The 26,343-nt window shown below is 42.5% G+C and overlaps 2 protein-coding genes across 19 annotated transcripts in view; both read left to right on the top strand.

Moving 5' to 3' along the window:
• Positions 1-454: 454 nt before the first annotated feature.
• Positions 455-9,981, top strand: arcn1b (archain 1b). Its single transcript, XM_028966543.1, has 10 exons — positions 455-586; positions 1,526-1,789; positions 1,933-2,112; positions 2,519-2,724; positions 2,926-3,090; positions 3,182-3,347; positions 7,990-8,137; positions 8,222-8,330; positions 8,679-8,883; positions 8,961-9,981. The coding sequence occupies exons 1-10, from the start codon at positions 584-586 to the stop codon at positions 9,048-9,050; spliced, it is 1,536 nt and encodes a 511-aa protein (XP_028822376.1). The 5' UTR covers positions 455-583; the 3' UTR covers positions 9,051-9,981.
• Positions 9,982-11,446: 1,465 nt separating this feature from the next.
• The window catches only part of phldb1b (pleckstrin homology-like domain, family B, member 1b), a 50,487-nt gene continuing 35,590 nt past the window's right edge, over positions 11,447-26,343 (top strand). For 7 of the 18 annotated variants that reach the window (XM_028965129.1, XM_028965099.1, XM_028965091.1 and 4 more), the window contains exons 1-3: positions 21,254-21,628; positions 22,855-22,953; positions 24,223-24,346. In XM_028965129.1, the coding sequence (XP_028820962.1) occupies positions 21,590-21,628; positions 22,855-22,953; positions 24,223-24,346 (262 nt within the window). In that variant the 5' untranslated portion in view covers positions 21,254-21,589. Of the gene's footprint in view, positions 11,620-13,838; positions 14,002-15,477; positions 15,896-21,251; positions 21,629-22,854; positions 22,954-24,222; positions 24,347-26,343 lie in introns of those variants that run through there. The other 11 variants (XM_028965127.1, XM_028965125.1, XM_028965124.1 and 8 more) reach the window with 6 other exon arrangements.

The raw sequence follows: 26,343 nt of genomic DNA, 5'->3' as shown, positions 1-26,343 counted from the left end.
AGCTTATTGAAGCTAAGAAAAAATCTGAGGAGCCATTTGGGAGCCGGCTCTTTTTAGTGAGCTGAGCCTTAAGAACAAGGACCGGTTCTCTTAAAAGACCCAGAATTCCCATCACTAGTGGTCAAAGTTGAATTTTGGTGTACTTTAACCAGTGTGTTGGACTTGGGTTTCCTGCCAGTGAATCTACATTCATGGATGTGAAATTTAGCCAATAGTTAAGAGACACTGAGTTGAGCTGAAAACTAAAGTTGGGGTGCTATGAGGTCGAACAGAACCCTGGGAGGAAGAGAGACGCACGGAATGAAGTTGGCTTCTTATTCGCGTTTCCCGTTCCACCTTAAAAAGAGGCCTGCAGTTCCAGTAAGCGGCCAGTAGGGCGGCGCAGCCTGCGCTGCTTTTTCCTGCTCGTCTTCTGAAGACGTGGCTCAGTCCTGCTGCCATATTCTGCCTGTTTTTTTTTTTTTTTTTAATTCCTCAGAAGGACCGAACTGTTGTAGTGACTTCAAACGTGGCTGAATATTCGTGGTGACCAGGGAACATTACATTTGAGGACTGAATTCCCGAATCTTTAAGAAAACCCAGAATGGTAATGAACACTGTGTTCTGTTCTGTCATTAATCGGCTAACGATAGGCAGCCAGTTGGCTTCCTGGTGCTAACAATATTTCGTGCAATTCAGCCTTTCGTTCGTCGTCATTTTCTTGTCCAAGCGTCTCAACTACTCGGTTCTGTCTAAGCTCGCACTCTGGATGGAGTTGTATTCTCGTGTTCAGTAGTTTTTTTTATTATTCTAAAAAGACGTGAACCTCAACCTCCGTAGAAACATTTAGCTAACATGCTAACGGCGTTTTTAACTCTGCTAGCAAGTTGGTGCCATTCATTATTCAACGGAGGCGCCCCATTTACTCTGAATACACCCGTGCCGTCCGCTTTCTCTTTTGCTCACTCTTTTTCGTCTTTTGAAACGCGAATTCCGCGGTCAGGTGCGCGAATGTTAGCTGCTTAGCGTGCTAGCTGAGCTAACGAAGGGAAACTCATTTCCAGCTCGCCAGGGACCCTGTTTCTTCGAGATGGAAATACGTAACTAATGCTCAGTGCAGTTGGTCTCCGTTAACTTTATTACTATTTATATTTATGAACAAAGTTTAAAATGGGTAGAACCTCAAGGCCGTCGCGTAGAAGAACGTCAATCTCTTCGATTTCGCTCGGATTTCTTGTCCGTCAGCTGGAAACTGGGGGATCATTCTCTCTTTAAAACGTGCTTTACATGCAAGGACAGCTAAGCACCAAATGAAAACAATCCTGTGATACGTATCAAATTTTTTGTTGCTGTTTTGTTGAGTTATGTGAGAGTGAATTTCATTACCGTGTTGATGTTGATCTGTCTGTCTGTCTGTAAACATCTGGAACATCATATTGGTTTAACTCTTACAACATGTTGTCTTATCCAATATGGTCTCTAATGTGAAAAGGTATAAACATGTCCCGCTCAGTGCTTCGTTGTGTTTTTTCTTTTTCCCTTCTAGGTGCTGTTGGCTGCGGCAGTGTGCACCAAAGCAGGCAAAGCCATTGTGTCCCGTCAGTTTGTGGAAATGACCCGGACACGCGTCGAGGGCCTGCTGGCCGCCTTCCCCAAGCTAATGAACACGGGCAAGCAGCACACGTTTGTGGAAACGGAGAGCGTGCGTTATGTCTACCAGCCACTGGAAAAACTCTACATGGTCCTGATCACCACCAAGAACAGCAACATCCTGGAGGACCTGGAGACCCTGCGCCTCTTCTCACGTGTGGTAGGAAGTGAAAGCTCGGTCCTTGACCAATTCAGAATGATCACTTTATGAGATGATACCTGGGGGCTTTTTTCACGATTGAATAGTTAAGTGCGGAAGTGTGAGGATGACCCTGAACGAGAACCTGCTAATCTTGTCTGCAGATCCCAGAGTACTGTCGCGTTCTGGAGGAGGGTGAGATTTCTCAGCACTGCTTCGACCTCATCTTTGCCTTTGATGAAATCGTGGCTCTGGGATACCGGGAGAATGTGAACCTTGCTCAAATCCGCACGTTCACAGAGATGGATTCCCACGAGGAGAAAGTGTTCCGTGCCGTCAGAGAGGTGATCTTAGATTGGCCTTCACAATTCACTGTTTCTGTGTCCTGTTCGAACAATATCAGCAACAGTCTACACGCCTTACCTTCTTTCATGTTATTCCAAATAGACTTTTGTTGATCAGTAAGGGGCTATTGTCAGAAATCCATTGTATTTTGTATCAATCAGTGAAAGAATTGTGCCTTTTTCCTGAGATCACACATCTTACAATGCGTGATTACGCTGGAATAAAATATCATGTAGCACTAATAGACTTTAAAACTTGTCAACAGCCCTGCATGTTGACTTGCCAAACTTGTAAAACCCATTTCTCAATTTCTAATGGTTCAGTTGGAGGCCTTAATGTTGTCTCAAGGCAGAGCTCGATCATTCCCATGTTTGCTTGTTGTAACGGTCGCTTTCCTGCATACAGACTCAGGAGAGGGAGGCTAAAGCGGAGATGCGGCGGAAGGCCAAGGAGCTGCAGCAGGCCCGTCGGGATGCAGAGCGTGCTGGCAAAAAGGCTCCAGGTTTCGGCGGTTTCGGCAGCTCTGGAATGTCTAACGTCAACCCTGCCACAATAATCACCGACTCATTTGTAGAACCAGAAAAGCCCAAAGTGGCTCCTGCTCCAGTCAGGTACTATAACATTCTACTGAGTTTCTTGTGCTTAGAACATGGGTTCCCTGCCCAGCATTGTTTATCCAGCTAGTGAAGGCCATCATGATCATATGATCTGGCATTGCAAACCACTGGTCAGCAGGTTCAGCTACTGCAGAACCTGCAGTTATTCTAAATGTCTAAAAAGTTATGACAAATATTATTTATTTATTTTTACAGACCAAGCAGTTCAAGCAAAGCCCTGAAGCTGGGAGCAAAAGGGAAGGAGGTTGATAACTTTGTGGACAAGCTGAAGTCTGAGGGTGAGCACGTCATCGCCCCTGGTTTGGGAAGAAAGTCGTCAGATGTGTCCAAAGTCCTGCAGCCACCCATCAACACAGAAAGGTTCTCCAAAACAGAATCATTGTTAACTAGTTTGCGAGGTGACTGAAGACATATAGACATGTTTAGTTGTCTGGTGTGTGTGTACCCGTAGCATTCACATGCGGATTGAGGAGAAGATCTCACTGTCCTGTGGGAGAGATGGTGGCCTACAGAACATGGAGGTGCTCGGTATGATCTCCCTAAGAGTTGGCGACGAGAAGAATGGTCGCATACGCCTTCATGTATCCAACAACGACAAAAAGGGAGCACAGATGCAGGTACCATTCAGATACTCCCTTACTCAAACTTTCATTTCATGGTACTTATTTCAGTGTTTTCCAATAATTCATTTATTCCTGAGATTCTGTACTGTGTCTGCTTTAGATTGTTCTGTATTCTTAATTTAAAGGTTTACGGATTAAATTATTATTGACAATTTTCTAAATAGATAAACTAAATAGCATATAATATAATTTGTATAACAATACAGTCTAGGGCTGCATGATAAATCAGATTATGCAATTACATGAATAAATCTAGGCCCGAATGGGTCTGGTTCAAACTCAATTTCTATCAGTTTAGTCGGGCTTGGGTCTGCTCAGTTCGGTCTGCAAACACAAAATTCCGGTCTTCAGTACCTATCCTTTCCATATGATTTGCATGTTGTAAATTAGGTTTATTAATTTTTGTAATGAAATGTTAATTTGATTTTCAGTTCTCATCCATCATTGTCCGGTGATTCGTTTTAATTATTATGAGTGAAATGCAATAATGGATGCTGAGGAGATTAAGCGGAGGGTCGCCTTTGGCCCTTAGTGCACTTTACGGTGCATCCAGAAAGTATTCACAGCGCATCATTTATTTTGCTTTTGTAGCCTTATTCAAAAATTGATTAAACTATTTTTTTTTTCTCAGAAGTCTAGGCACAACATCCCATAATGAGAACATAAAAAAAAGTTAAAGGTCCCCTGACATGAAATTTGTTTTATTTGCTTTTATATCGGTCTTAGTGGTCCCCTAAGCCCATAATACTGTATCTGAAGTCTCTTTCTGAAATTCAGAATTACCGCTTTGAACCAGTCCCCCAATGTGATTTCCCCATGACGCGCCATTTCTGTGTGTGTAGCTTTAAATGCTACTGAGAAGGAGAGTGGCCTATGGAAGTTGAGGGGGCATTCGTGTAAATGACGTAATAAACACAATCACCAACCACAATGTCTGCAGGAAGTCACATCAGCGTTTTTCCAGAAAACGTAAAATTAACCCATTGTTTCTTCAGAGTCTCACATGATGTAACTAATTCGATTTTTTACATCTAATCACTGAGACACTGCAATACTTTGCATGTTGGAACAACACTGAGCAAAGCAACACTGAATACACTGAGCAAAGCACTGTCCCCACACACTGCTCTCTGGGCGCCTGTCATGGCTGCCCACTGCTCACTCAGGGTGATGGGTTAAATGCAGAGGACAAATTTCACTATGTGCACTGTGTTGTGCTGCTGTGTATCACGTGTGACAATCACTTCACTTTCTTATATAGCCCATAATCACATACAGTATGTCTCAATGGGCTTTGACAGGCCCTACAGTTGTAACACCCCACACTTGACCCTTCTGCACACAAGGAAAAGGGTGAATTTAACACTGTCTGTGTCTAACGGGGTGACTGTGTGATAAAGTGGACTTTATAATTGACACTGTGTCAAAATGAAGTGAAATGAGTGTCTTGGCCTTTATCAGAAGACCAGAGAAAACAGATGCGTTTTCAGTTTAGATTTAAACACTGAGACTGTGTCTGAGTCCCGGACACTGACAGGCATGCCGTTCCGCAACTGCGGAGCTCTATAGGAGAAGGATCGGCTCCCAGCTGTGACCTTCTGTACTTTGGGTACCAGTAGTGACCCTGCACCCATTGATCGAAGGGGGCGTGACGAGTTGTAAATAACTAAAAGTTCACTCAGGTACTGGGGGGCAAGACCATTTAGGGCTTTAGATGTCAAAAGTAGGATTTTGTAGTTAATCCTAAATTTGATTGGTTGCCAGTGCAGTGATTGTAAGACTGGGGTGATGTGGTCAAATTTCCTAGTTCTTGTTAGAACTCTGGCTGCAGCATTCTGTACTAGCTGGAGTTTACTCATGCACCTACTAGAGCATCCAGACAGTAGTGCGTTGCAGTAATCTAACCTTGATGTAATAAATGCATGGACCAACTTTTCTGCATCGAAATGATATTTCTAAGGTGAATGCTATCCTAGTGACATTATCTACATGCGAAATCAAAGTGTCAAACTCTGCACTCAGGACAAGCAGCGAGATGCGTCCCTGATCAGAGGCCATCAGATGGTCATTAGCCACTTTAACCGGCGCTGTCTCGGTGCTATGATGAGGTCTAAATCCCGATTGATATACTTAGCTGCTGGGCTACGACTTTATCAGTCTATAATTTGAAAACTGACTGCGATCAAACCATGAACCATGACTGTCGGTGGAGATAATGTTTAAGCGGAGGGGTGGGGAATTCTCTTAGCTGAAAACGCATGAGAAACGGGAGGCAACCTTTCAAATTATGATTACATTAGAGGAGAATTAGCTGCTGCTCTCTGACCAATGAAACAGAATGGCCAAAGCACACTTTATACATATCACCAATTCTGGCCACTGGAGGACCATAAACAGGCTAGGAGAACTAGTAAAATAAGTAGTGAAATTTTTATATAAATTTATATTAAAAAAACTGAGAAAACACATGTACATAAGTATTCTTTACTGTACCCCCTGTTTCCCCTGATCATGCTTGAGATGTTTCTGCACCTTAGTTGGAGTCCACCTGTGGGGGAAAAACTGTTGATTTTACATGATTTTGAAAGGCAGACACCTGTGTATATATAAGGTCCCACAGTAGACAGTTCATGTCAGAGCTCAAACCAAGCAAGAAGTCAAAGGAATCGCCTCCGAGACAAGATTGTCTCATGGCACAACTCTGGGGAAAGTTACAGAAAAAATTCTGCAGCTTTGATGTTCCCACTGAGGACTGTGGCCTCCATCATCTGTAAATGGAAGAAGTTCAAAACCACCAGGACTCTTCTTAGAACTGAGCGACCGATGGAGAAGGCCCTTAGTCAAGGAGAACCTGATGGTCACACTGCCAGTGCTCTAGAGCAGAACCTTCTAGAGGTACAACCAGCTCTGGAGCAATCCATCAACCAGGCCTGTATGGTAGAGTGGCCAGATGGAAGCCACTCCTTAGTAAAAGGCACATGGCAGCTTGCCTGGTGTTTGCCAAAAGGCACCTGAAGGACTCTCAGACCCTGAGAAATAGAATTCTTTCGTTTGATGAGACAAAGATTTAACTTTTTGGTGTGAATACCAGGCATCACATTTGGAGGAAACCAGTCACGCTCAAGATGACTGCATCAATGTACAGAGACATCCAGAATGAAAACCTGCTCCACAGTGCTTTTGAACTCAGACTGGGGCAACAACCGTAAGCACACAGCCAAGATTTTAAACTCTGTGAACGGCCCAGCCAGAATCCAGACTTTAAGCGAATTAACATCTCTGGAGAGATCTTCCTATCCAACCTGATGGAGCTTCAGAAGTGCTGCAAAGAGGAATGGACCAAACTGGCCAACGATCGGTGTGCCAAGCTTGTGGCATTATATTCAAAAAGGCTTGAGGCTGTAATTGCTGCCAGTGGTGCATCGACAAAGCAAATGCTGAGAATACTTATGTACTTAGGATTTCTTACATAAGAAAACTTTTCATGTTGTCATTATGGGGTGTTGTGTATAGACTAATAAAGGGGGGAAATAAATTAATTAATTTATTTTGGAATAAGGCTGCAACATAACAAAATGTAGAAAAAGTAATGAGCTGTGGATACTTGCACTGCATATCTATAAGTTCATTTAATATACAGGGTGGGCCATTTATATGGATACACCTAAATAAAATGGGAATGGTTGGTGATATTAACGTCCTGTTTGTGGCACATTAGTATATGTGAGGGGGCAAACTTTTCAAGATGGGTGGTGACCATAGTGGCCATTGTTTTGTCAAAAGGAAGAGGGTCATGTGAGACATCAAATTTACTGGTAATTTCACAAGAAAAACAATGGTGTGCTTGGTTTTAACTTTATTCTTTCATGAGTTATTTACAAGTTTCTGACCACTTATAAAATGTGTTCAATGTCATCTACCATTCCCATTTTATTAAGGTGTATCCATATAAATGGCCCACCGTGTATAATATATCTTTCTTAAAATGTACCGGTTTTTGATAGTTATTGGTTTATTGTTTTTTTTTTATTGTGCTTCAGTATTTGGAAAATATTGCAGACTGCAATATTGATCTCAGTAATTTCCATATGGCAATTATTTTTTTCTCCTCCCTCAAATTGTGTAACCCTAAATAAGACCAATAGATCTGCTGATCCATCTAGTTTCATCCTGTATATGAGTCTGAACTTCCTATATGGTGATCAGGTTGACTCAACCAGATATTTAGCAAGCTAGATTTCTCGTCAGAGTTGTTGAATCAGTTGACACATGGTGAAATGTTTCAGGATACGGTCCAGAAGTCACTGCAATAAATTTTCTGTCCACACAGTGGCAGCACACCTTAAGTTACTAAAAACACCTTTAGTTATTAAAAAAAGTCATTACATAGATGCAGAGATTTTTGCTTAAATGATGATTACAATATCAATATTTATGTGTGTGTGTGTGTGTGTGTGTGTGTGTGTGTGTGTGTGTGTGTGTGTGTGTGTGTGTGTGTGTGTGTGTGTGTGTATATATATATATATATGTGTGTGTGTGTGTGTGTATATAATTCTATAATGTTGACTAATATATTTCCATTCAAGAGTAAGATGTTCAGCATTTAAGGCGCTGTTAATTTTTTTGGTTGTTTCAGACTCACCCCAATGTGGATAAGAAGCTGTTCTCATCTGACTCTGTGATTGGCCTAAAGAATCCGGACAAGTCTTTCCCCCTGAACAGTGATGTGGGTGTTCTGAAATGGAGACTCCAGTCCACAGATGAATCAGTCATCCCTCTGACCAGTGGGTATTCTTCCAAGGGGAGAATAAATTGTGTTTAGAAGCTAATGACATCTGCTCATTTCCTTTCTGTGTCTGTGTGTATAGTAAACTGCTGGCCATCTGAAGCTGGGAGTAGCTGTGATGTAAATATCGAGTATGAGCTGCAGGAGGAAGAGCTTGAACTGAATGACGTGGTCATCACCATCCCTGTACCGTGAGTTTGGGGCTGTTTACCATACCTGATGCATGTGGTTTCCAGTAAGCTTCAAAGATTTGTTAATCAGTACTCATTACGTAGGAGGCACTGCTAATGATTAAACAACAACCTAACATCTAAGAATTCCATAATATTGTGTTTCTAAAACTGGGGTCAGGGACAAAATTGTGGTATGCGCTGCATGTTTTGTACGGTGGTGGATTAAAAATACAACTTTTGTTGTATTTTGTCTGTTCTGTCTTAATATACAGCAGATGTTGAGAGGAGAACACACAACTTTTGGATGCTTATAGCATTTAATCTGTTTTATGTGTGTAATAACGTGTCTCCTTCTGGCCGCTGTAGGTCTGGTGTTGGCGCACCTCTTATTGGAGATCTGGATGGAGAATATCGGCATGATACCCGACGGAATATCCTAGAGTGGTGTCTTCCTGTCATTGATGCCAATAATAAGAGTGGTAGCCTGGAGTTCAGCATTGCCGGCCAGCCCAATGACTTCTTCCCAGTCAACGTGTGCTTCGTCTCCAAACGCAGTTACTGCGACATACAGGCATGTTCTTCACCCTTTCAGACGTGTCTGGTGTGCTCTTTGTTGCTGGGTCATTAACCTTCATCCCTTCTCTTCAGGTTGCTAAGGTGACACTCGTGGAAGGGGACGGCCAAGTGAAATTCTCCACAGAAACCTCATTTATTTCGGACAAATATGAAATACTGTAGCAGCCAGGTGATTCCAAGCACCCTGGTGCATTTGTTTGTTCCAAGAATACATCAGATGGACTTGACGCCCTGACATGCCCTCATGGCGAGCATTGTTGATGTGTTTATGTTTTTATCAGAGAAGAGAATATATATATCTATATATAAAGAATAAAGACAGGATGAAAAAAGAAAAGCTGCGAAAGCCAAGGAATCACAGGTAATTCAGACAGGTGGCAACAAGAGCAATGCACTACCCACAATGCACCTGAAATCCAATCACAGATTCATATTTTTGAGTACTGGTCGCTCCCTACAGGACAGCTATGAACTTTGGGTTAACCTGCAGCATATGTTATGCTTTAGAATGGAACTTGGGCTAGAAGCTGAAATTAGACATTTGAAAGGTGATTTTTAGAAGGACTGGCTATATGAAGGACTAGCATGACTGGTTTCCACTCCTAAAGGGGTCGTTTGAGATTTAGACTATTGGGACTTACTGGTCTACTTCATTCTTCTCAGCTGTCAACAGGTCTACATTCTGTGCTCACCCGCCCAAGTACCTTTGGCATATAGAGGATTTGTGTTCCTGTCATCCTGCACAGCTTGACCCAGACTGGTTTTCTCTGGCTGGATTGGTCACATCAAAAGCATAAGAAGAAATGCCCATAATTTTCACCCACTTACAAATTTCTGCTTTATTACATTTCCTGAAAAAAAAAACCCAGGAAATTGCAGACCGAATGCTCTGAAGGTCTACCATCCATTCTACATTACATGTGATTGGACCGATTGCTGTCGACGCCCTGCATAGTTGCTCATCTGTGCTTTAAAAGAAGCACTTTTTTTTACCTTTGTGGAAGAGTAGCTCGTAGTGTTTCTTTTAAAATGATGTCTGAACATTCCAGTGTCTAACATGACATTGTTTAATTAAAGTGAATTATTAAATGATGAGTTTGTTTCAGTTCTGTTGCTAAGCATTCACACACTATCCTAATCAAATTACCACTGAGCTGAATACACTTTGTAATATGTGTTGTACATGAACAGTAAGTCATGGTTTCCACTGTGATGTGGATGGCTGCCATTCCCAACATTGTTAGGTGCTATCTAGAACCAATTCCTTCTCCATCCTAGTGGTCTTTAATTTCTTCTTGTTTGAATTAGAACTCAACAGCATTTATTTGCAGAGATTATCCTGGTTCAATTAAACTTGAAATCCTGATAACTATGTCAAGAGTACACGTCTTTTAATCACTCAGGCATCTGTTCTACTGTTCTATTTATAGACTGCTGTACACACCAACAGCAGCACAAACCCAATTGAGGTTTTGTGTGAATGTATACTGCCCAAAAAATAAAGGGAACTCTTAAATAACACGATGTAACTCCAAGTCAATTCCACTTCTGTGAAATCAAACTGTCCACTTAGGAGGCAACACTGACTGACAATCAACTTCACATGCTGTTGTGCAAATTAAATAGGCAACATGTGGAAATTATAGAAATAAGCAAGACATCCCCAATAAAAGCGTGGTTCTGCCGGTGGTGACCACAGACCACTTCTCCGTTTTTATGCTTTCTGGCTGATGTTTTGGTTAGAGTTACAGTAAACAAAAGGAGAAGTTGATAATGCAGTAATCAATATGGCGTTGCCGATTGTGTGCACATGTTCAAAAGTCATTAAAATTTATCATTTTAATTTTGTTCACATGATCATGTCTTTGGCAGCAAACATTTTGCAGATGTTCTGTGACACCATGGTGTTGGACGTTGTCGAGTACTGTGAAAGTTTGCTGGACTTTGACTATAATTTGTGTGCATCTGATAATGCGTCTGATAAATGCTGTAAATGTAAAAAATCATTTCATTTTCTAATCATTTTAAGAGTGGTGAACACTGAGTGCAGCACTGCCATCGTTAATGAGTTTCAATGGCTGACACCCCTGTTGACCTCTGAGGTCGGGTCATGGGGTTGCAGCTGGCGGTCAGTACTGTTCATTCATGACCATGTTGGGTCTCCACAGAGTCTACATCTTCTGAAGGCAACAATACAAGTTCCTATTTGTCATTTGTAAAGTGAATGACCAAAAAAAAATGTGTTATTTTAGTGGTGTGGCAATCATTGCATTAATAAATCCATCTGTTATTAACCTTTGTAAAATGTCATTTTTTTGATAGATAGAAAGCCTTCTCTGTAGGCTGCGGTTAAGTTTTCCTAAATCCCAGCTTGCAGCCAGACAGAAGGGGGTGGGATTCAGGCAGGACAGGGTTAAAGGCTGCGGATGGCGGGGGTGTTAATGACTGCTCTTCCACTCGTAAAAGAGGGTGTGTCCCTTTTTTCACGAATGAATGGACAAACAGACAGAGTGGCGAGCCAGGGCTTTGTTAAGCGCCACTGGTGAAAGGGCAGGACAGAAGGCAGCACAGTCTGGACAAAAGCCTGGTCAGCACATGGCCGGAGGCCTGCACAGCTCAGGTACTGACATTTGGAACTGGGAGAAGGTCTGGACAACAATGATCTGGTCTTACCCCACTGGATCCTACGAGTGGTGACTACAGCAGGATGATGAAGAAAGTTCGCTTTCAGGTATTTCATTTTTCTCACGCATATGAGCCAGGTTCTTTCATTACTGTTTAGTGCTAAATGCTGAAATCCTTCATTACGGTAGAGTTTGGTTATTTTGTCTAACTTACCTGACGTGAAGAGCAAGTGTAGTTTTGGGGGTCTTCAGGGAGTTGAATTAGACTCATGTGTGAAAGCGAAAAGTAATCTCCAGAGAAGGTCAATGGCCCCTTTGACCCATGAGAGGTGCTAGAACCCCACTGGGAATGTCCTACTCAGGCAAACACACGTACTGCCCCATGTGTTTGTGTTGGCCTGGGGAAAAATGGCAGCAGACCACAAACGTGCTCAGATCACACCCAGGTGAGACCCAGGTGTGCCACTATAATTCCAAAAAAAATGACAAATCTGTTCATAACAAAGTGGCGAGGGTCGTTTTCTGCAGTAGGTGCTGAATGAGCATGAGGACATGCCTGACTGGCTATGGCTGCTGCTCAGGGCCGGGAGCGACCGAGGGACAGGAAATGAGAAGCATTCTGAAGGCGCATGAGGAATTTCCTCCAGCATCACAAACAGGCTACTCCATCTCGTTCATCTTGCCACTTACATGTTACATTTAGGGCAGCTGACACAGCCCGTGGTCAGAGGAACTGCAGTAGGAACATGCACATCCTCAGCAATGCCTCAAGCCATGAAATGCTTGAGCTAACTGCACAGCAGAAGGCTTTTAAAAGACTGAAGTCTGACACCCACTTACTCATAGACCAGGCCAGGGTTCGCTTTGTCAACAGGTCATTAACGATGGTGACGTTCTCGTAGCAGAGCAGTGTATATAGTGTTAAATTGGGTTTGCAGGTGTCTCTCTCCACCGAGATTCCTTTTTCCGTCATGTCCGTAGGGACTATACTATAAATATTTGTTGTCATTATTTTTACTGGTGTGATTCTTGTTCTTGTGCTGTTCATGTGAACAAATGCATTTGGCCTATACTGATACATGCACTGTGGACAGGAACAGTCCATGGAATGGATCTGATATCGTAGCATGCTTATAGTAGCAAGTTAAATTTACTTTGAACATAATTGAACTGCATGGGATGTGTCTGTTTATTTGCATGTTTAGGGGTAATAAGGAGAGTCAATTAGAGGGACTGTTGGCTGGGTTTTGGTCAGTCTTTATCTCTGGATCACCCTTCTGCACCATGTGAGAGTGTAATCCGGCCAGTCAGCATTGTTCTCTGATGGCTGTTTTAAATGCTCTCGGGGGTGTTTTGTTTGCTTTCTGTGTCCCCTTGGTGCAAGTCTTCCTTCAGTCGGCCTGATGACTGCAGGGTTCCTAACTGCCCCCGGGAAAGGGGGGAAGTGGGAATTTGCTTCTCGTTAAAGATCAAAGAGACATGCAGCGCCACGTCTCTCCTGGAAATTCACCCTAAAATCCATGCCACTGCTAATGCATTTTCACACTTGGAGCAAGCATAATTTAACTGATTATGACTTAAATCTATCTTATCATGAAGTCTTCATTAATTACTTTGACACACCCGGTCAATACAATATGGATGTTCTGCAGTTCTGTCTTCTGCTTGGTGCTCCCCTCCTGGGCAGGATGACAATTAGACTGTAATGTATGGTTAACCCTTCAGCTACAAAACAGTTCTGTAGTCATGCCCTCCAGTGTCAAATTCCTTCATCCATCTTTACAGAGTATCTTACCATCTGAGGGCAGATAAACGCGATCATGGCATTGTCCCGCACTCATTGCTGCCTGGACCACAGAGTGACAAAAACAGAAAAGAATTGGCAGCAGCTCCTCCAGGCTCAGGACCCAAACAGCACATTGTGTGGAGGGGATGAAATAAGGAGGGATGATGCTTCTGCAGCAGATGTTATGCTGTTCGAGATGCTTCTGTCTCAACCCATCTCCCCACAATGAGGTCAGGTCCAACATGCCAGTGGCAGGGTGGCACAGTTGTGATGGGCAGCTGCCACCCCCTTTAGAAGTGTCCTTTTAAGGAATGTCAGCAGAGAGGAAAGCCAGTCGGGGAGAAAAAGGAACATTTTTATTGGCCCAACTTGCTCTCTGCTATGACTGCAGAACAAGTGTGGCGCTTTTCAGCTGGAATAATGAGCGCCTTGTGTCCCGCCAGGAGGGTGGACCCAGGAAAGTCCTGTGAGGGGGTGAGAGTGTGTGTGAGTGTGTTGTTCAGGGGGACCGATAGGGGAGGCATTACCCACTGGCTGGTGAACAGGACACACTGCTTTGTCGTTCTCCTTCCCGACATGTGAAAAGCATGCGCTGAGCCGAAACAAACACACAGATAGCCATGCAATTGGATGCTGTGTTTGCAGGAATGTGTGTGTGGAGAGTGTTTCACCTGCAGTCCCCTTTCTGGAAGGCAGCAGGCAGGTAATGTGCGTTTCCTAGCATCCTTATTTTTTGTTTTCCGTGTTGTCACATGAGACACGTATGGAACAGTAGACGCTGGTGTGTGTGTATGTGTGTGATCTATTGTGCCTCTTTGCTCAGAGCTCATTGTGTATGTGTGTGTGCTGTAATTACAGGCTCCTCACATTCCGTCTCTCCGTGCGGATCTCTTTACTAGCAGGGGGCAGGGTGTGTGTATGTGTGTCAATGTGTTCTTGTCAGTGTTCCGTCACTGGGACATGCAGAATTCCCACAAGATGCATTTTAATGGACACTGGACGTTTGGCGGTGTGGTCTGATGCCACACAGTCTTGTCTGGGACTCATGTCTTTGTGTCATCTGAGCGTCACTCGTAATAGCCCAGTACCTGGCAACGTGTGCATACCTAATGCCACCCCTAATAACACCTACACCCTTAATAACAGAGCAGCCTTTTAGCTGAGTGCAGGATGTGTGTGTGTGTGTGTGTGTGTGTGTGTGTGGACTGTGATGAACAGCCCTTTGTTGGAGCCTGGCTGCTGACACAGCGACTGTACAGGACTGAACCCTGAGCCTCTCCATGTCTTAGGTCAGTCTCTGCTGCAGACAGCGCAGCCCAACTTTAACATGATAAAATAGGAATATTGGGGTTAATATCAGACTATTTATCAAGACTACTGTTTCTGAAAGGAACCAACTGCTGGCTTCTTGGCAATTTTTTTCTAGAGTTCACAAAGACTAAAGTGAATGGCAGTTCTGAGGTGAAAGTAGGTGATTAAACGGATGTAGATAAGACTCTTCCCACCAGGCTGTGTGTCATGTTCATCTCATGATAAAATTAGCTCCTGCAAGTCAAATATTATCCGTAGCAGAACCAGGAATTGGCCTACAATTCTACCAATTTGTCTTGGAGTTGTCTAGAACAGTCTGATGTATGTTTCTCCAGAACAGCACAAATAATGCAGAATATAATATTTGGCCCAAAAAATTCATGTGAAAAAAGACACACTTTAATATTTCGTTTATCCTGTGGCAATGTTTCGCTGAGCTTCTGCAGTGAGTTCCACAAGAGTTGCATTCATTTTTCACCAAGATCATGTAGGGATGACGGGACAGTCATACTGCTGCATAAATTCTTCTCCAGCGCATCCCAATGATTCCCAGTTAAGGTTTGCAATCAGGGAAGAAGAAATTCACTGATGGAATAACCTGGTCATAAATCTGGGCTCGTCAGACCACGTGAGCTTGTTTTATTGGTCCGGAGTCCGATCTCTATGCTTCCAAGCACATTGGTTCTGTTTCTCCTCATCCCTCCGGTCCAGATGTTCTGATGTGATGAGTGGGTGAGGGTGTGGAGGAGGAAAGTCAAATGGTCCCTGTGAGTCTAAGTGAAATTTCCACCCCCATCCCCCAGTTATTTCAGCTCTGCTGTGATCATCTTTCTGTGCTTAAAATAAAACTGGCAGGACGTGACCCCTCCACTGCAGCCCTGCTGGACCTGAAGAGTTCCGTCTGACTTCATCTGTTTGCCGCAAGGAAACTGGAGGCAAGGCAGGAGAGCGATTTCATTTCATTCCTGCTTTGGAAAGGAACGTATACATTGTTCTTGTAGCTCAGGAGGAGCTTGGTGCCCTTCACTGGGCACATTTTGGATAAAACCAACTCAGATCTTGAATGAAGTCTTGGTTCTGGTGCTGAAGAATTAGCCTCTGCTTGCTGCACATGAAGGTTTTACAAAACGTTAAAACCATGGACCCTTTTTTTGCCTTCTGTAGCCTGGGCTGCTTGACAAAACTTTGCTTTCAAGGACAACACAACCTCCCCACAGGAAGAGTTTTTTGGAGCTGAGCATGTTTCCATTTCAAAAACCTTCAGCCGCTTCAGCCATGTGTTCAAGGTAAAAAAAAAAAAACAAAAAAAAAAACTGTAAGAGATATGGATGCTGTGAAAGGAAGGAATATAGTGATTTTAAAAGACAGATTAGCAACATTTCTTGGTTTGGTGATGCATTCAAATAAATAGATAAATAGACTAAGAGGCTAATTAGTATTTAACAACATATGTAAGTATGGAGCTGAATGGTTTGTGGAAAGAAGTTGTCAAATGATCAGGGTAACATACTGAATTAAAGTGCTGATCAATAAACAATAGATCAATAGTTTATGACATAAATGGCAATGTGGGGGTGTGTCTAGATTTAGATGTTCTCAGCTGGCAACACTGCTGGTTAAGAATCAGTATTAACGGGGTTAATTATTCCCCTCCACGCCATCCAGTAATGACAAAGATGTTCAATTCTATTCATGAATGACTGTTCGATTCTCTGTATGCGGGGCTCCGCCTGCCTAGCTGACCGAGGCGCTGGTCCCCCCACAGCCTCGCTTTAGATGGGATTACTGCGCTGAAAAGAGCCCTTTGTACCACGAGTGCTGGAATTCCTGTTGCGCTGTGTCTTTATGGAAGAAACAGCCAAAGTCAACGGAATGTTTGAGCCAGGGCCCACTGGAATATCGTGTTCATAGAAACATAGGCTGTCACGTAACACCCCCAACACACACACACACACACACACACCCCTAAAGAAATAATGAGTCATTCTGTGTGGTTGCATCCAAAGCCAGCCGATTAGCCGGCCTGCTGCTTACTGGTGTTACAGCGTTCTATTACGATGAGAGCGCAGCAGTCAGGCAGTTTTTATCCCAAACGCATGTCTTTTACATGAATGTGATGTAATATGAGTTTTTCCCTGTAATAATATGTTTTCAAAGTTACAGTTGTATCAGGGTGTTTTTTACTCACCCTACGCAAGCTTCTTTTTTCACTAAATCTGCTGGTGCACCACTTGTGTGGCTAGAAGCTTTGTCTCCAACACTTCAGACTATCAGGCTGCTGAAGCTGGACTGGACCGGGACTAGTCAGTTGGATTGGAAGCCTTGGTTGTAGCTCTTTGTGTGGTTCCTAGCGTTATGATTGAAAATATTTTTAGGGCCATGCAACAAAATTACATTAATGGCTAGTTTTTGTCTAGGCTTTATATCAAACATGGCATAATTTATTATTTTTTATCATTTTATTCTGCATTTTACTATATTTATTTCATTTGTCATCATAATGGCTACATTTTTGGTGCTTTGGTTGGCAAAATGTTTGGATTCATTGGGACCGATATTGTCCACCGAATGCAGTCTAGAAACAGGCCCACTCAGTAGATGATTTATTTTAGTGAAAGGTAAGGATATTTAATATTAAGTAGATAATCCCTTTAGGTATTGATTGGGCTTCGGTGGCATGAAATTCGATTCAAAGCTCTTTAAGTTGCAGGCCAGTAAAGGACTTCCCAGCTGTTGTCCCCAAGTATTATCAGTAATATTTTAAAAGTTTATAGAAACAATAACGTTATTTGCTTTTATCTAGAGGTTAAAATAATATGTTCCGGTTTTTCTGTTTTTTATTCCCATGCTGTTCCAACTTTCTGAGGTAGAGGACTGCAGATGAAGGGGCTTCTCCAGACCCGTAAAGAGCTGCCTGAGTCTCCCCCCTCATATCTAGTGTGTGCTGAGCTGGACGCTGAACATCGTTGGTGGTGTAGATGAAACTGTGGGAGGAACAGTTTTCGTTTGATGTCTTTGTGTGGATTGGAGTGGATCAGTATGCAGGAAACACCTGCTCTGTTCCAGCCAGGCAGGATATCTACATATAGACATGGCTCTCCTGCTGATATGACCTGTCCATCACCTCCAGCTCGGCTTGCTCTCCTTCTGTATCATGTGATGTCTGTCTCTGTGTCAGCTGACATTTATCAAGGAATACCAGTCAGTCTAGACTTCCGCCCATGAAGTAATCTAGCGTGACGTCACGCAGAACTGGAATTCATCATGAGTGTACACACCCACCAAGTTTACAGTCATTTCCTGTTTTTATCATGCAGGTCCACTGCTAATGGCTGGAATTTATTAGTCGCTGGTTTCATAATCAGTTTAAAACAGTCAACAGCCTCTTTTTAAAAAAACTTTTTTTTATTGGTTCTGTTTAGTGATCAGCTGCGATGGAGCCAAATAAAGACGTCCAGAAAATTACAAAAGTACAAATCTACAAAAAGTAGATGTTTAACCAACCTTTCTTATAGTATATTCTGTAAATGACATGTTGGATCAGGCAGACAGGGTTGCTGTCTTTTTTTACACAGTGCAGCCATGGTCTAAAGTTTTGAGATTGATTCAAATACTGCATATACTCCAGAATGTTATGAAGAGTTATCACATGATCAAAAACTTCAAGGAGAGAGGTTCAATAGCTGTGAAGAAGGCTTCAGGGTGCTGAAGGAAGTCCAGTAACCACCAGGACCGTCTCATAAAGATTATTCAGCTGCAGGAGAGCATCTGCATGCACAGTGAGGTGCAGATTTTGGAGGTTTGCCTGGTGTCTCTCCAAAAACATCACAGACAGACTATTATTCTGCAAAACGTACAGGGATTGGACTGCTGAGGACTGGGGTAAAATTTCTATGATTAAGCCAATTCCAATTGTTTGCTTCATTTGGAAAAACTTCTGTCTGGAGAAGAAAAGGTGAGCACCACCATCAGTCCTGTCTCGTACCAACAGTATAGCATCCTCAGACCATTGATGTGTGGGGCTGCTTCTCATCCAAGGGAGTGGGCTCACTGAAATTTTGCTTAAGAACACAGCCATGAATAAAGAAGGGCACCAAAACATCCTCCGACAGCAACTTCTCCCAACCATCCAAGAACAATTCAGTAAACTGTGAATAGTTCGATGCCTTTTCCAGCATGATGGAGCACCGTGCCATAAGCCCAAAGTGATAACTAAGTGGCTCATGGAAGAAAACATTGAATTTTGGGTCCATGGCCAGGAAACTCACCGGCCCTTAATCCACAACTTCTGACAAACTCCAAGCAATGGTTATGAAGGCATGGGTTGCCATCAGTCAGGATTTGGCCCAGAAGTTGATTGACAGCCTGCCAGGGCGAATTGCAGAGGTCTTGAAAAAAAGGGCCAATACTGCAAATATACTATTTGTATAAACGATTTGCAACTTATAAAATGCTTGTAATTATACTTCAATACACAACAGAAACAACTGACAAAAAGATCTAAAAACACTGAAGCAGCAATCTTTGTGAAAACCATTTGAAAAAGTATTTGTGTCTTTCTCAAAACTGTTGGCCACAACTATAGAATGTCCCTTTATGGCTTTTAAGTGTACTTCCTACACAAAATGAAGAGACAATGACTCGTACAAAACTGACTCACAATTTCTTGGCAGTTCCTGGTGAAAAAAAAAATTGGACTACGGTGTATTAATACCATAGTGAAGACTTGGGGACCACATTCAGCCATTTATTTGCTATTTTTGCCATTTAGCAGTCACACACACGCATACAGAAATGTCCTAGAAAACCAGAACTACGTACTAAAAAAAAAAAAACCCTCTTCTTCTGTAAATGTATTTAATTTTAGTCTTTCATTTAATGCAATCAGTCATTTTTGTAAATGGGTGAATACCTGAATGACATGAGTTATCATAGAGAAACACTGAAGTATATGGGAAATTCCTTAGAGGTTAAATGTGTATGATTGCATTAAAAACTGTCATGGCGACATGGCTTGGCATGAACAAGCAGGACACCTTCCCTTGACTTTGACAAGACAGGCAATTTACTTGTAACAATGGCCCATACATACATTCAAAATTGCTATTTTATCTTCAAATCCAATGTGAGCAGTGAACACTGTCCGTTCTTCTCTCCCGCTCCAGCGCAGTTGATGTGTGTGCTTCTGCTTTTTCTGCATGCCTCAACATTTGGCCAGCTTGTTGTGGCCGCTGTAATCACACACACAAATATGCATTTTGCTCAGTTATCAACAGTCTGCCTTCTTTCCTCTTGAGTGTGTGTGACCAGCACTGTGTGAAGCACTGGCTTCTGTTGGATTTGGGAGGGGAATGTGTGTGAATGAACGGTGTGTAAGTAGTAAGTAGCAATGAAAATGTGTTCAAAAAGGAGACGTTCAGGGCACAAAAGACATTTACAAAAATAACCGATTGCATTAAGTGAAAGACTAAAATTAAATACATTTACAGAAGAAGAGGGTTTTCTGGTTCCTGCTACTAACTAGTAGGTACTAGTGGCTGAATGTCGTCCCCAACTCTTCGTCCTGAAGCAGGCAGACATTTTGGTGTATTAAACACAGATGAGCTGTGACTAATATTCCACTGAAATGGCACAGCCGCGGGCACCAGGAGAAGGAAGCGTCCAACAATGAGCTGGTTTTGGCTGATGAGAAGCGAAGAGCAGCTGTATAGACACAAATACAGCTGTTTCTCTCACAGACAGTGTACTTGCTGCCTCTTCTGTACTCAGAGTGGGCTACTCCATCATAGCCGATGGCATACCGAAAATACTGAGCCAGTGGTGATAATTATGAATTGTAAGATGCAAGAAGGCCATCTTGAAAAATCAAGGAATTTAGTCTCATGCATCATTTAAGGCTCCTCGGAACAGTGCATGATCAATGAATTCATAAAATGATGTCCTCAGTGCTGCATGATATCCATCAGTGACATCTGCTCCACAGCTGTCACATCTGAAAAGCCGGAGAAGATAATACAGAATTAAAGAAAAAAAAAAGATCCTTTTTGTTATTTGTGGTTGATGAAGGAATGTTAAGTGTATTATGTCCTGGACATTTGCAGGGTCTGGATGAGGTTCCTCACATCTGGAGCATTTCAAAATAGTTTCTTTAGTCTTTTTGACTTTTTTTTTGCATTCTGCCCTGCATATTCCTTTCTTCTCCTACAGCTGTACAAAAATTCTGTTTCTCCATCTTATCCTTGGACATTTCCACTTGTTTTTCTATCATTCTGCTGCTTTTGAGTATCCCTGTCTCAACCCACCATATTTTACAGTCTTTAGTCCTGAGTTCTGTGTTGACCTTGTTTGAGCCGAGATCCTTGTTCTTGAGGAATGTTGCTTTGACTACACCTTTCTTTGTGATTATATCATGGTTCGCTATGCTTCCTAGATATCTGATATTCTGTACCTGTTCAGCCATCTACCTGAATCCTTACACCACGGGAAAGGCCTATTCGCCCACTGTGCATCTGTCGTGGATACGTTTGTGGAGGTGTTGGTGACTGGGTCTGTGATGGATGCTGGAGATGATCTGAAATGAGATCACATTGGTTACACTGCCTACACACTGAATATGTGTGTGTGTGTGTGTGTTGTGTCACCATGACCCAGATACAGTAACTCACATGCGTGTTTGTGCCTCTGTTTTGTCTGACCTTGTTCCATTGCTCCTTTCTCTGTCCTCGTCTCTCACTCTCATTGTTCTTTGAGTAGCTGCTATCGGAGCTCTGGGTTGCCGGAACGGGCAGGAATGCGTTTCTTACCTTCTGCTAGCATGTGGAGACAGGTCCACTGTCCTGCCTTCTCAAAAAGAGGGGAAGAGAAGTAAAGAAAAGAGAACAAGGGAAGCATTTGGTTTGTTTGCTTCTAAGTTGGCAGGGGCATTACCGAGAATTTTATTTAAGAATGCTGGCTGCCGTTCCTGCATTCATCGTAGAGTCATGAGGAAAACCATGTCTCTGCTGGACAGCTGGACAAAGGTAGTACTTAAAAATACATTTATTTAAAGCTTTTGGTTGTACCACTGTTTGTTTTACTGTGTAAGTGCATAAATGTAGCAACGCAAAGGAAGCAAATTTCCCATTTCACAATACAGACATGCTTTTCTCAGATTCCGTGCATCAATGACACCCTCTTATCACACACGTTTACGTGTGAGAACTGGATATTTAGTTAATGCTGTTTCAGGAACCGGAGAGGTGAGGAATGAGGTTATCACAAATCGAATATGACGAAAGGAATTTGGCAACAACGGGGAGAAGCTGGACTGATGACACATGAACCAGGACACTGGAATATATGACATATGCAGTACGCCAGTGTGGCTTTATAACGGATTTGGCTGAAGCACGGCACAGTGTTCTTAGTGTGGCTTTTCTAGAAATCTTTTCCAGTCATTTCTAACCATTCATTTTCTTATGGTGTTATGGTAGTGGAAATACAGTTATTTCAGAAAATGATTCAGGATTAATAAAACAATTCAGGATTAATATACAACTATAACTTTAGGTTTACATTCTTATGTTGTATGAACAAAATAATTTTCTGGCACTCTCTCCTCTCGCCTGGTCATGCTGTGTGGGGAAAACAGCTACGGCATAGACGCGTACTAAAAGTAAGAACTGCTATTGGAACACCTTTCAGTATGGAGCAGCAACACATCTGCTACATTTTGAATGTTGGTCTGATGACAATCAGTGACAGCGACCCAGTGTGAAGAACAGAGAATCTCTCACTCTTTGCTGTATGATAAGATTCTAGTGCTCCGATGGTCTTTTTTGCCACATTTAAGAGAAAAAAATGCATGCATGGCCAGATACACAGCATCTATTTGGAGAAAGTTCTTGGAGTTTCCATTTTGCCGTGAGTTTCTTGTGGTTGCTGAAGATGTGTGGGTCAATAAATCAGTATGGCAATACGTTGATGTACTTCCTCTAAAGATACATTATCATTGCTATGCTAGTATTCAAGATTTTTGAGTTACGGCTGAAAAATAAAGGAAAAGTTAAAACACACAAACAGCATATTATGATCCATCAATTTGTGCATATAATGTAATTAAATTGGTTTAAACTTTTTTGGGATATTCCCACAACATCTTCAGCCCAACATTATTTTTTACATTTTAATGGCATTAAATATCAGCTGATAAGAGATCAGTGGTTGTTTATTGTGAAGTGATAACATCATTATTCTACTTCTGCAGGACCTTTATGTCACTGAAAGTGTGAGTGACAGCAGAGAAATGGACAGCCTGAACAGGAACCTGCCAAAATGTGGACGCCAGATGCACCAGGTCCTACAGGTGAGTTCAAGGAATCTGACCAGGTCCATCAATCTAAGCTGTTAATGGGAGCTTCAGGAATTGTGTTAAATTAAAGTAAAATAATTATTATGAGTAATAGCAGCTCTTTGTCTCTATTCATTTAAGTGCATGAGTTGGAGTTCTAAAATATTTGCCATTCCAAAGCACTGGGTGATCAGAGCCTCTGTCCTGTGTGTGTGATCCACTTGGCCTCTGCAAGATTTAACTGGCTGAGCTGAGTGGACTCCAATCATCTCATTTACCAAGGCATGGTTGGTTGAGCTAAGGAGCTTTTGACTCAGGAATCACCCACTATCCGAAGAGGGCTGTGTAGAATCCATGATCTCCTGCCATTTGGGTGTGGCTCTGTTTGGCAATATTGCATTACTGTATGCCCATTTTTTTTATTATGCACTACCAGTCAAACATTTGGACACACCTATTCTGTTTTGGTTGTGGAGACTGAGATGGAGCCATTTTTACATTTATGGTATTTATCAGATGCGCTTATCCAGAGCGACTTATAATAAGTATTTACAAGGACAGTCCCCCTGGAACAACTTAGGGTTAAGTGTCTTGCTCAGGGACACAATGGTAGTAAGTGGGATTTGAACCTGGGTCTTCTGGTTCATAGGCGAGTGTGTTACCCACTAGGATACTACCACCCAGCATATTGAAGAATCCAACACAAGAAACATTTACTATTTTAGAAGCAGGAGAAAGTGAATTGTGAGGCGCCTCCTTTTACCTTGTTGGCTTCTTTGTTCACTACTTTTATCATCAAAAGACGCTTTATGAGATGCTCGTTAAACATGAGTGAATGATAAGAAAGTGTTCAGGACTTTTGGAAACCGTCCTCGTTGTCTAACTTAAGGTGGTGTAGAGAAGCCATCACAGCAAAAGCTCCCTGCTTTGGAGAGACTCAAAAGTTCAACTTTTTGTTTACATAACCTCACGAGTGTTATTTCATAGCCACGTGTCTTCCGTTATGTTCTTTATGGTAAAAAATACATGAATCATAAATTAGTAGGTACATTCAAACTTTTGACTGGTACAATAAATTTCAATTAAATAGTAAATTAATGATAAAAAGGAGTACTATGATTACACCACCCCCACGCCTGCTCAGTTGGGTGTAGTTGTCTGTGTCATGGGAACAGGTAAATGTGTATAGAAATGTGCACAAATATGCTTGTTTGGTGGTTCTGAAACCTACAGCGTTTTCAGGCATCACTTGAAAGAAGATTTTATAGAACCTGTATTTCACAGAGTACCCCGCTGGACCTAATAGAGACTGGCAAGGGGCTGAAGGTTCAGGCCGAGCGCCCCCACCTGGTCAGTCTGGGGAGTGGCCGTCTCAGCGTTGCGATCACATTGCTGCCCCTGCCTGAAGGTAAGTCATAATTAAGACACATTGGGTTCTACGAAATGGCTAAGCCATTATGTATCACTGAAAGCACTGTTGAGAAATGACTGAGGAAATCTACAGATCCAAAAGTTTTACGCCGGATGCCCTTCATAATGCAACCCGCCCCATTTACCCAGGCTTGGGATCGGCACCAGGAAACATATGGTCACATGCACCCCTGGTGGCTTGGTTCATGGACATCTTACATTAAAATAACAGTTAGAAATATACTTCTGAAACTAATATTCAGTATCATATTAAGTAACTGTTTCTACAGGCAGACGTGATTTCCTGACATGATGTCTGAAGCTCATGGCTAGGGCTGCACGATTTGGGGAAAAAGACATATTGCGATTATTGAGATCAATATTGCAATATGCGATATGATAAACATACAAACTACTTATAACCTGAAATGCCCAGTGCTTTCAAAATACAATATTCTACAAAATTAATCACAAAAAACTATTTTACATTACTGTCGAACGACAAACCCTGGTAAGGCTAAACAACTGTTTTGATTATATTTGGCCATTATAAAATCCCATATTATAGTTCTTACGTTTAACCAAAACGTTGTTTGGAGGCTGACTTGAACACAGGAATGCATAGCTTCGCTAGCTTAGCCTATCTTAGCTAAGGTTAAGACTTAAAAAACGGGGATTTTATAATGGCCAAATATATTAAAAACAATTGTCCAGCCTTACCTATGAAATGTAATCCCTGGTTTGGAGCATACAGCTGTTTGTACAGCCCCAAGCAGCACAAGAGTGAGGCATTTTTATGCACTTCTCTCCATAGACATGTATATGCTTCACGCCACAGCACAGCCTATCGCAATATGGCAGCGACGTTGACGTACGATGCAGCGCGTCATGCGGCGTCTAACCATATGTCTCCGAATCGAAAGTCATGTGACCAAATAGGTCACATCCAACTGAAGCGAGACTCGCAAACTTTGAGAGAATGGATTGGATATGTTGCCGATCCAATCCATGTACTAATCATTTAAATCGCAGCTTTTTGCGTTCATGTAATCGCACAGACTGACATCGCGATTACGATTGCGATTAGATTAATCGTGCAGCACTACTCATGGCACTAGTCATTACTGTGAATGAATATATTAATAGCATAAGGCCACCACGAAGAAAGCACATATGGATGAATGTTCAAATTAGAGATCTGATCACACAAAGTTTGGGTCAAGTGGAGTGCTTATCTCGCTCATCCTGCCTATGAATATCTTCCAGAGACCACCAAGGTTCCTAAGGATGGGCTGATAGTGGAAAAATTGTTTTTGTCATTGTGAAACACTGCAGCACAGCACACGGTAACCACAACAAAATGTGTCCTCTTCATTTATCCCATCTCCCTTAGAGAGCAGTGGGCAGCCATGACAGGCACCCGGGGAGCAGTGTGTGGGGACGGGGACCTCAGTGGAACCTTCATATGAGGAATGCGTTCGATTCCTTACCTGCTAGGGCACCACTGGCACAGTTTAATATCCTAATAAATATAAGCGACGCTATTGCTCTCTCTCTCAGACACACACGCACACTGTCACATACTGATGGATGGCCTACAGCGACACACAGCTTGTTCCATCCGGTCTGAATAGTCCATGCCCTGACCTTGCCATCACCCTTGTTTCTGATCACATGAAACCCCACTCCTCCAACAAAAAAGAAAAAAAATCCCCTCGTGACCTCTTTCCATGACAATTCAGGAAGAGCCTTTCCCTTTGACTCATCTGGAATGCAATAGGAACCGTCTAGATCTTCTCCAGGGCGGCTCTCCTAGGAATGCTTCTGAGACATTCTTTGCTGGGTGGTGGTGGTGGGAGGGTTTCTGTTATCTGCAGCCTCATGGCCAGACAGGCTTTGAAGAAGGGGGAAGGGATGTGGAATTCCATTCTTCCTCTTGACTCACCTTCCATAACTGGGAGCTCCACTAGAAACAGTGACGCTGTGACATGACTG

The sequence above is a fragment of the Denticeps clupeoides genome, chromosome 2 (genome assembly GCF_900700375.1).
Source record: "Denticeps clupeoides chromosome 2, fDenClu1.1, whole genome shotgun sequence".
Lineage (NCBI taxonomy): Eukaryota > Metazoa > Chordata > Actinopteri > Clupeiformes > Denticipitidae > Denticeps > Denticeps clupeoides.
This window is presented reverse-complemented; position numbering and strand designations above follow the sequence as displayed.